At 42.2% G+C, this 11,730-nt stretch overlaps 1 protein-coding gene across 1 annotated transcript in view; it reads right to left on the reverse strand.

Moving 5' to 3' along the window:
- The window catches only part of DTWD2 (DTW domain containing 2), a gene marked incomplete at its 5' end in the record, with an annotated part of 94,441 nt that extends 84,287 nt beyond the window's left edge, over positions 1-10,154 (reverse strand). Inside the window, 2 exons of the mRNA XM_080638335.1 lie at positions 9,802-9,930; positions 10,059-10,154. Coding sequence (XP_080494461.1) covers positions 9,802-9,930; positions 10,059-10,154 — 225 coding nt within the window. The remainder of the gene's footprint in view (positions 1-9,801; positions 9,931-10,058) is intronic.
- Between the last annotated feature and the right edge of the window lie 1,576 nt (positions 10,155-11,730).

The raw sequence follows: 11,730 nt of genomic DNA on the forward strand, positions 1-11,730 counted from the left end.
TGGGAGATCAGATGGTGGAATGAAATGCAGTCACTAAAAGGAGGAGAGAAGACTTCAACAACCACCTCCCACAACTTAAATGGAAGACAAAAAAAAAAAAAAAAAAAAAAAAAAAGATATCGTAAATGAAAGGCAGCCAAAAAACTAGGGATGGAAGAAGTCAGCTTACTCTGATAACTCTTTTTTAGAGAAATTATTAAAAAAACCCAACCAAACAAAAACTACAAAGAAATTCTAAGCATACAGATTCTGTAAGGGAAAGAGGTTTGACTGGTGCATCTGATAGGAAGTGGACAAGAGTGGTGCAAAGTGACAGGAAAGCTTGGGTTTATAAAAATGAAACTAGGCTGTGTGGAAAACAAAAGAAGGCAGGGAAAGAAGATGGGGCAACTGAAGAAGAATCTGAGTGACATAAGAACATATCAGTCACAGGATGTTCAGGCAAACTCTACAGTACTTCTATGTCAAAAATAACTCTGGGATATGTCAGGGCTGTCTTTCCTCAAAAGCAAATACTGTTCTGTTCCATAGCAACACACTCCAGGTGAAATTCACTTATGCCAACCTCAGATGCAAGCTGAAGAAATTATAAGAAAAATCATGGAATTGGCTGTGCTTCTTTGGGTATATGGATAACAGTCTTCAGTTCTCACCTACTTTTGCACAGCACGAAATATAAATATTTTTATCTTTTTCTTTTTTCTTTTTTTAATTTTTTAGGGTTTTGCTTTGTGTTTTGTTTATAAAAATCAACAGCAATTCTTGTAAAGGAACCACATTGGTATTTTTAGTATTCCTTATGATTAAGTTGGGAAGGCTTGAACAATGTAGAAATATCTTTGTCTTGTCTTACAATGCACTACTACCCCCAACATAAAGTCGCGCTTGGTGTGATTACAGAAAACAAGCAGATCAAAGGTACTAGAGCTGCTTTAATTAAAAATATTATCTCACTTCTCTCTGGTCATGCTCCTATTAGCCCATAGTTGTCCACAGTTAAGTAGCCAGCCTGACATACACACACAAACACCCTTTTTTTTTTAATTTTAATGCCAGCAGATCAAAATGGATGCTAACCAGGTCAACCAAGCACAAAATAAGTGGCCTAAAAAGGTCACTACTCATTAATCTGATCATAATATAACAGAAAATGAACAACTGCTTTTGAAAATTAGCCCAGCAGAAAAAAGTAACATTCAAGTCACTAACAATTTTAATACATCAACAGTTCCGGCACCACTCATTACTGCCAATAAAGGCCAAGGAAACAACAGCATGAGAAACTACTCCAGATATAGCAACCACTAAATGCAGAGCAAAAATAAATTGAAACCCACTGACAAGTGTTTAGCTTAATATTTATAATTCTAAGCAATAGAAACCACAGATTTTAGTGTGTAGACTACAATCATTCAGAGCAACATTAATGAAAGTATGCTAATATAATAAGAGGCACTGAACTTGAAAGCTAACACTTGATAATTTTTTTACTTTAGCTTCCCTTCATAAAATGTAGTGCAGATAACATACATCTTAGTTCATTAACTTCAAACAAGTTACATCTTTCATCTGCAGTAGGTAAATTCTATATTTGTTTTACTATTAAGTATATAATTTCACGTGTTTAAATGTAAAACTCACAACAGTAATGTTTCTGTGGCCTTGCAGCTGGATTCTTTGCTTGCAAGTGAAGTATAATTAACTCCAAGTCTGGGAGCACACAGACTCATAGCACCTCCTGTCTAAAGAACTTCACTCACCTTCTAGGTTTCTAACAGCAGTGCTTCAGTGAATATATCCTTCTATTTGAATATATTCAAGCTGGCTGTGAAGGCAAAAGAATTAAAATGAACACAGTCATCACAACAGAGCTCTTCTTCATGCCACTCATGTTTGCTACGGAGTTGACAATGTCCCACAGCACGGTCAGACATCTGATTAACACCAAGGTCTCTCTTACCTTCTCAGCTGCCTGTATTCCTATGTTTATGGACTGAAATACATTTACATCTCCACCCTTCTGTATTAATTATATATATATATTTATATAAAAATCACTAAATATCAGGAATGAACACTTATTTTACATTCACAATAAGGAGATGAAACATCTTTGTCAATACTTCCATTTATTTTTTCAAAGAAATAAAACTTACAGGTGACAAGGCCTGTAACTATTTTATCAGGTTCATCTGTGTTGAAACTAGCTTACAAAAGTCTCATCAATTCACCAGTTCAAAGAGTTTCTGAAAAACCTATGCATGCCATTAATGTGCCAACACAAGGGTATGACCGAATTACAAATGAACCAAGTTTTTGGAAAAGAAATATATTTTAAAAGTTATAAGACACAAAATTCAGTTCCACAGGCAAAAATACATTAAGAGATATCATTTCTGATTCCTTCAGCTATAGTACAACACAGAACAATTTAGCCACTTTGCTATTAACAGCAACAGCTGAATACAACTCTGTTAAAAAAGTAATTCCATCTCCCCAGTGTTTCCCTGCTAGGCACTCCCTTCTTCTCCAGCCTCAAACTGGCTTTGAGGCTTTGTGGCTTTGTCACTGACAAAGCCCTTCCACACAAATCCAGTGGCAGATTAAAGATTTGATTTCAACATAATCACTCTTCACACATGCTCTGTTAGACATATCTGCAAAATACTGAATACTACCAACCAAAAAATTGCAAATGCTGATGGTTCAGTCTTGAGATGTTGCCATGTAAACTACAATATGTGGCATCTCCCAACGCAACCTTGATTGCAACTAAGAACTTTCCAGTTCTTTTTAGAAGCTTTCACATCATCTCAGAATTAAAATTTTATGACCAGCTACTTGTGCTCTTCTGGCAGATCTCCAATTTGCCAATGTCTCATTACCATCCTATTACTTCACCAAGACCAACTCCTCTCTTTTTCTGTCCATTGCTTCTTTCTGACAGCTTTGGGTCAAACGGCCAGGAATGACAGTATTAGTATAACCTCATTAACAGTGGTTACATTATTATGTTCTGTATCTCCAAAGATACACCCACAGCAAGTAGAAAGCTGGTAAAAGCCTGTCCAGCAGAAAACTCACGCCACAGAACAGCCAATTTATTTGCTCAACTTGGAGAAGAGAAGGCTGAGGGGTGACTTCATGGCAGTCTGCAACTTCCTCACGGGGGGCATGGAGGGGAAGGTAGTGCTGATCTCCTCTCTCTGGTGACCAGTGTCAGGAAATGGAATGAGCTGCACCAGGGGAAGTTCAGATTGGATATCAGAAAAAGCTTCTTCACTGAGAGGGGGGTTGATCACTGGAACAGGCTCCCTAGGAAAGTGGTCACGGCACCAAGCCTGTCACAGTTCAAGGAGTGTCTGGCTCTTGTTCAAGTTCAAGTGCTCTTGGCCATATAGTTTAGTTTTAGGTAGTCCTGAGAGGAGCAGGGAGTTGAACCAAGTGATCCTTATTGGTCCCTTCCAATTTGAGATATTCTATAATAATTAATCTATGTTGAATTAGAACATTGCTCTCAGTAATGGTAGCCACAGAGTCCAGTTCTTAGCCACCACTGAAGTAACCATGCCTTTGCTATTAGACTCCAAGACCCACATGGAGCTTTAGAAGGAGGACACACCTCTGCAAGTCCGAAGCTGCAGGGAGTGCTCGGGGTCTATCACTGCGGCGTTTAGTCTTCTGGCCTGCAGGAAGCGTGCAGTTGTCCACTAGCTGTGCTACACTGTGAAAGAGCTGCGCGAGGAGGTCACCTTGTACAGCACGAAAAAGCGTAAGAGATCAGCTGGATCTCTTCTGAGACCCCCAACATTCAAGCTGCAGCAGAGGGGCACAAACAACCAGTGCCAATGAAGCTGATCAGTCAAAACTCCCATTATAATGAAGGCTGGAAGGTGGTGAGCGCTCACACCAAGAGGAAGGATCCTGCCCCACCAATGACTTGCAGTTACACATTATGTTCGCTGTCTTCACACCTGATGAGAAGCTGGAAGTGCTGTCCCACTTGTTCCATGGAGCATCTCTGATGGCTTGGTATGGCCCATTCAGGACCAGCAGAAGGAAGCAGGAAGTGATAGTGGTAAAAGACTCCCCACTGCAGGGGATGAAAATCTCCATGATGTCTTTTAGAGAAGTTTGCTGCATGTTGGGGTTTCATATTTGGGTTATTGTGGAAAAACTACCAAGGCACATCTAGCCCTCTGACTACTACCCTCTGGTGCTCTTCCATGTAGGCACTAATGACTCTGTTGGGGTTACCTGAGAAGTATCAAGTGTGACTACAGAGCTCTGGGGGTGGCAGTCTGGGAAAAAGGTGATGTGCTCAACCCTGCTGGTGAGGGCAAGGGTCTCAGAAGGACCTGATGTAGGTTAACAACTGGTTGTACAGCTGGTGTCAGCAGCAGGTTTTGGTTTTTACAGCCAAGGGATTATCTCTGAGTTGACCCTCAGAGACTTGAAAAGCTACTTGAAAGATATGGGATGCATTTTCCAAATGGGGTAAAAGTAACTTAGCAAACAGGCTGGCTAAAGTATTGTTAGGAAGAGTTTTAAAGTAGAAATTATAGGGAAGGTAGAGATTCCTCAACAAACAAGGAAATTGTGTAGCCAAGCCTCACAGTGACAGAAACAGAAAGCATATAGCAACCAAAAAAACAGAGGTGAAGTGAGGACAGGCATGTGAAGAAAGAGGTACCTGCAGAACAATCTAATGGAGAAGGCTTTTAAGCCTATACTGGCCTTGGTCCTCATGGACAGCTTTACCCATCCTAGTATCTGCTGGCTGATGCCTTTGTGAGGCCAATTTTTATTATCTTTGGATAGTGAGAGAGGTTGCTGAAGACTAAAAGAAAGCAAATGTTACTCCTGTCTGAAGGGCAAGATCGAGAAAACTGCAGGTCAGCCAACTTCACCTCAACCCCTGGTAAGGTAGTAGATAAAATCCTCAGGAAAACCATTTCCAAACACATGAAGGATAAGAAGGTGATTTAGAATAGTCATATGGATCTACAATCATGCTTGACCAACTTGATGGCCTTCTACAGCGACCTGACTAGCCTGGTGGATGAGGGGAGAGTGGTGGATGTTGTTTACCTCAATTTTAGTAAGGCTTCTGACAGTGTCTCTGCCTCGCATAACATCTCCCCTAGATGTTTATTTCACTTTCTTTGATGGTTAATTAAACTTTAAAATTCACATTTACAATTAAATATCATATCAATGTGTTATAAAGCAACTACATATATTTACTGTGTTGAAGAAAAACCACACTGCTTCTTCAGACTCAGACTTTATAAGACTTAACAGGATTATTAACAAATATGGGTCTTATTTATGTAAAAACACCGTGTTTCTCCTCTAAATATGAAGCAGCACTATGCCACCATGTCACTATCAATCTATCAGTGTTATCAAGAGCACTCAGACGGTACCCAGATTAAGTATAGTATCTGTAATATTTTAAATACAGGCAAAGGAGGCATTTGTATTAAAGGATTAAAGTTATTCCTTCTTCAACACTCCTCAGAAATTCTCCTACTACAGTAAAACTCTGCACATGCACAGTTAAGATCTGTGGTTACAAGTCATTGTGCATTTATTGCTTTTGTGGTACCAAAAAGCTTTTACTCTAACAGCACACCAAGTATCCAAAAAACAGTGAACGCTCACACAAGGACACAATTTAAAAATATTACACTGCTTTCAGAGTGCCACACTACAAAATCAAATTGTTGTTTTACATGGCTTCAGTTGTGAGGCCTGCCTATTTTATTTTCCATGATAACAGCAACTTAGAAACTGTATTGATCTTACTCTCCAATTTAAATGTTTGGGTGTGGTGTTTTAACTTCCGAAAGCCAGTTCATCATTTAAGTCAGCTGAGAAAGCCTTAAGAAGTGATCACCCAACCACTGGTGACTCAAAGCTTATCATCACTGACCTTTTGGTTTTGGCAGACAAGCAGAATATGTATTAAACTGTAGCCTCAAGAATAAAACAGCATAAAGTCAACTGCATATACTTCATTCGCATCAGCCATTTGCCATCTCAAACACCAACTATGACTAGGATCATTTTCCACAATCTTTCTCTTTAAACTAAACCGTACACACACATGCAACAGACACACAAACCTTTAAAATGTAAAATTGTAATTACATCGTTTCATTCAAAAACTTCACCATAAGCTATTGCAAATGGTAGCATTTTCTCCATGACCACCATAGGCAAAAGAAAGTCTCAAACACATAATACTCAGAAATATTCTGTTCCTTCAGGACAATCAAGTCATTTACATTATCCAAAATAAACTTATCTACCTTGCTGCTATATTTCTGTTTTACATCTTGACTGATTGAGTACTTGCCAGAATGCTGTAATTCAGCTGTCCTGCCTTATTTAAAGAAAAAAAAAAGCGCCAAAACCTGAAGTTGGTCCCCATGAGGAATCACCAAATGATGATAAAAAGAACACATTTTTCCGTGCTTTTGTACTGAATTCAGGCCATCACCACTATAAACATTGATTTCACATGCATTAAGGTGCCTTAACACAAAAACCTATTACATAATTTAGAAAACCAAAGGATTCAGTTAAAGATACCTGCCCCAAATCATCACCATCACAATAATGTTCAGCGTAATAATCAAGTTTCATAATATTTCTGCCAAGGAGGTCCCCTAAGTCCCACTGACTTACTCATTTTTATTTCAAGTCATGCCACAGAATGCTGTGCTTAATGACAAGCATAATTTAGTTATATTCCTGAGGAAGAGGTTAGAGAGGATACACCACAAAAACAGATCAAGTGCACAATTCAGTCTTGCATCATAATCTCCATCAAAATGTTAAAAAAAAAAAAAAAAAAAAAAAAAAAACAAACACAACCATAAAGCCACTTTCCTTGTTTATTAAAAAGCAAGCCAGTCTGTGGCTTTTTTTATCCTCCTTGGTTTCTCTGCCCCTACATTTCTTCCCATGTCTGTGCTCATTGAACCCATGCTCTTCACAGCAAGTGTAATTCATTTAGGAAGCTGGTGTTTCAATATTACATGGTGATGAGAAGCTGAGTAAATACTTTCCACTGGGTTTTAATACGAAAGAAAAAATTTCCAAATTTCCTAATCTGGAAATCATTTTTGTAAGTGACTCCTCAGAGAATCTGTCCAGAATTGAAGGAACTAGAGCAAAGGTTACAAAACACACTGACAAAACAAGCAACAGTAATCAGCAATAACCTATGGGCATTTTAAAAGAACTCAAGGTTAAATAGCTGAATAATGAACAACAGTGGATTAACTCTCATTCAGCAGTTCCTTTTGTTCAGGAACTTTTTAGTTCAGGACTACAAATGGCAAACGTGAAACAACTCTAAAAAATCAAAATCTGCAACAAATAAAACTGTTAACGTAAGCAGAAACTACAACTGAAAATATGGTTAGTGAACAGTTATAAAATACATAATTACACAAGAAGAATTGGCATGGCTTTTGCAAGAGGAAACTCTGCTTTTCAAAACTATTTAAGATCTCTGAAAGATTCAACAAACATGCAAGTGAAGGTGCCATAGCTGTCAAAAATCAACTTGGGTTTTCCAAAAGACTTTTAAAAAAATTCCTTACCAGAAGATTACTAAGAAAGTAAGCAGCCTTGGCATTAGGAAGGGTCCTTATGAGAATAAGAAGAAACACACTAGCCAAGGCTTGCTCACTTGAATACCATATGTGAAAGAGGAAGGTGGAAGCAATAATCAAACGTCCTGGTTTCAGCTGTAACAGTTATTTTTCTTCCTAGTAGCTGGCACAGGGCTGTGGTTTGGCTTTAGTCTGAGAACAGTGCTGATAACACATTGATGTTTTAGTTGTTGCTGAGCAGCGCTTATCCTGATCAAGGACTTTTCAGTCTCTTATGCTCTGCCAGGGACAAGGGGAAACCAGGAGAGAGCACGGACAGGACTCCTGACCCAAACTAGCCAAAGGGGTATTCCACACCCCATGACATCATGCCTAGTATATAAACAGAGGTGAGTAACCCAGAAGGGACTGATCACTGCTCAGGTTGGACTTGGTATTGGTCAACGGGTGGTGAGCAATTGTGCTGTGCACCACTGCTGTTTTCTGAGCTTTCATTCCTTGTTTTGTTGTTTCCTATTATTATCATTACTGTTGGTATTCTTACTATTATCACTATATTGCACTTTAATTAACTGTTCTTATCTCAACCTGTGGGGTTTATTCTTTTGATTCTCCTCCCCATTCCACTGGCGGCAGGGGGAAGAGGGAAGTGAGCAAGCAGCTGTGTGGTGCTGAGTTACCGGCTGGGCTTAAACCACAACACCAAAGTAAAATAAAAGATAGTGCTTCCTACCCAGGGTTTGTAGGCCTGAGGTGCCGTCTTGCCAGCCATTTGTTCAAAATATGAAAACTTTACATAGGTTCAAGGGGGACTGGCCAAATTGCCAGAAGGAAAAAGAAAAATCTACTGGTGCATAGTAAATAAACAGAAAACCACATCCGGTTCAGGAAGTCCCCTGAACTAAAACTCACTGGAGAAAAAGAGAGCAGCAAAAGGGAGGTGTCATGCATCTTCCTGGTTTTCATCTTTAAGCATCAACTATTACCCACGACTATTTGTTTTTAACAGGTAACATTCACACACGTTATGACTTCCACGATACATGTGTTTTTTTATGACCTCATCAAACATATGCTCCTGAACTCTGACCCTTTATGGAGACTACAACTACACTGTTAATAAAATTACATGCCTTCTACTTAGCAATCAACAGAAATGGATAAAATCACTATATATATCGGAAAATTATCTTTGGCGGTTTTGTGCAAACTTTTCAGTTCAGGAACAACTGACTTACTGCCAACTCACTCCATTAAAAGGAAATAGATAGGCAGACATATCATAGAATCACAGAATGGTTGGAAGGAGCCTTAAAGATCACCTAGTTCCAGCCCCCTCCCATGGATAAGGACACCTTCCACTAGACCAGGTTGCTCAAAGCCCAGGCTGGCCTTGAAGGAAAAGAGGTATACAATCAGGTTTTATCATTCAGGATAAAGTATATAATCAGGTTACAAGATATTGCTGTATGATCAAAAGTCGCTATCACCACACCCTCCTCTCCCCACCTCACTCCCACAGATGCGAGGTCACCTTTTCCACCTTGTGCAGGAGTGACAGAGGCAGGCTGTGCTTGGAAAAGGGAGCCCTGGGGTAAATCCACACGCTTGGTGACAAGCATAGACTTTAAAAAACAAAACCACAAACCCAAAACAAGATAAAAAAACCCACACACTTCACAGGAGCTCACTACCAGCCTCTGTAAGCCCCCCACAAGCCCTTCCCACTCTCCTGCTGTCCAACACTTTCGCGGCAGAGTCCAGCCGAAGCGGTTTCCCCACCCAGCCGCGGGGACGGCGGCTTCCTGAGGTGAAGAGGGCCCGAAACTCTGACCAACCGCCAACTCCGCCGCCCAAGTACGGACGCATATCCTGATGTGTGTGTATACCTCGACATATGTAAAACACAGACAGGCATAGCCTGCCTCACACACAGGCAAGCGAGATGCAGGCTAAACTCGAGCCTTTACCTCACCCTACGAGAACCACCTCTTCCCAGCCAAGCCGCCTGCCACTGCCTGGCCCGTTGCTAAGTAACAAGCCCCGTTCGCCCCCCGCCCAGCCACCGTCACGACGCACCGCCCCGGGCCCTCAGCGCAGCCTCCCGCACACCGGGGCGGAGCGAGAGCTGTCGGGCCCGGCAGCCCCGGGTCCCTTCTGCCCGCGTCACCTGCAGCGCCCACACTCCGGCCGCCGCTCGCAGCGCTCCACCGGCAGCTCCCACAGACCCGCGCAGCCCTCTCCTTCCTCTCCCAGGACTGGGGCTGTGGCCGGGGCAGCCACGCTGCCCTCCTCCATGCTGGGGGCAGGAATAGCCCGTTTCCAGCAGGGGGCGCCGGCAGGCAGCAAAGCCCGCCGCCCCGGCCGCAGTGAGGCAGCCCTGCCCCTTCGCGGGAGTTCGTCCAATCGGGGCGCAGAGAGCCGGACATCCGGCCCGGTGGGGAGCGGCGTGGCCAGTAGGGGGTGCTGTTGGCGCAGGTCGCTGACGGGGTGTGGCTCTCCCGTTCTCCGGGCTTTTCCCATCGGCCTCGTCGGGGAGCTGTCTGCGGCCCAGGCCCAGGCTGGGGCCTCGGGAGGTCGGGGTGTCCTCCGCCCGAAGGGATGCGGGTGGCTGTAGGCGGCAGGAGCGGCGCTAGCACCTCGCCCGTCACAGCAGCGGGACCTGGCCTAATGCCTCACGGCAGGCCTCGGCCTCGCCCGCGGAGGAACTACGGCACAGCCTGGGCTGCTCGGCCCGGCCGCGTAGAAGCGGAATACAGGCTGCGGGCCCAGCCGGAGCCTAGCTCGGATCTGTGGATATCAGCCGCTTGATCGACCACGGGGTGCGAGAAAACCCAGCAGAGGACTGGGGCACTGGGTGGCTTCGTGCCGTTGTGTATGTGTGTGCGGGAGAGAAAGGGTCCCAGAAAAAAAACCCCACTGCAGGTCGTTGCGTACATATCTGACGGTTTTAGTTGCTGTTTTGTTTGGTTTTGAGTAGACGTTTGGAATTTCCGTGTCCATAGGTATACTTTACACAAGTGCACACAACTACAGGAGAGGCTGCAGCGCAAGCCATGCTGGCAGGGGGGCAGTAAAATAACGTCTCTGACAGTCTTTTCCAACCTCAATAGAGTCTGCTCTTAAGAAATGTAGATGCACACCAGGATTTAGCTGCGTTAGGCCAGATACAGTAATAAACAATATACTGGAGTCTTATTATACAGTGAAATGAAATTCAGCACCAGGCTTCAGTTTACCATAGAAACATACTGAAACACAGTAACTAGGGAATCTGCACAAGAGATCCTCTCTGAAATTAGCAACTGCAGATGAGTTGGCCAGTTGTGTTATCTCCTGTTTTCTGTTTTGCATCCCAAATATGTTGGGTTCGCATACTTAAAATCTTCTGAGCCATTTGATGTTTAGGCCTAACAGCACTAGCAACATGTGCAGTATTAAGATTGTTTTGCTTTTGTATTTTTCTACTATAGTATTTGTAGCTCAAGCCACAAATGAATTTGTTCTCTTTTATAGCCACTAGAATGCATTTTAGTCACAAGATTAAAAATACTAGACCAATGATTCTGAATCTGGCTGTAAAATTACACAATGTAAATGCAAAAAAAAGAAAAAAAGACAAAAGGAAAACACTGATACACAAATTTTAAATTACAAAGTTATTTAGGGCTAGTATTGTATGTCACCTAACTTAGGATGGGGGATGCAGTGAATGGGAAGACTATTAAGCCAAAAATCTTTTCAGGAGATAAATTGGTATAAATGACAAAAAGCTCATTTAGGCTGATTATTAGAAGTAACACAGTTGTAGTGGACAGGAGGAGTGTTGATAACTTAATCCAGGGTCACTTTCCTGCTTCCACCTTACTGAAAGGAGTCCCCAGGCAGTGCTACTGACAGGAGCAAAGGTGTGCCTTCACAGCTTCCCATGAAAGTCTTCAAAGAATGAGTTTTTTATCTGGCCTGGTAAGAATAATTGGCTTCAGTCATAAGCGTAAAAGTAAACTATTACAGACCATTGTGGCCTGACTACACAGAAGAAGACTGATGTGCAGATAGATGCCTAAAATAAATGTAGTAATGACATGAAGTAATTTGG

Source organism: Psittacula echo (assembly GCF_963264785.1).
Source record: "Psittacula echo genome assembly, chromosome: Z".
Lineage (NCBI taxonomy): Eukaryota > Metazoa > Chordata > Aves > Psittaciformes > Psittacidae > Psittacula > Psittacula echo.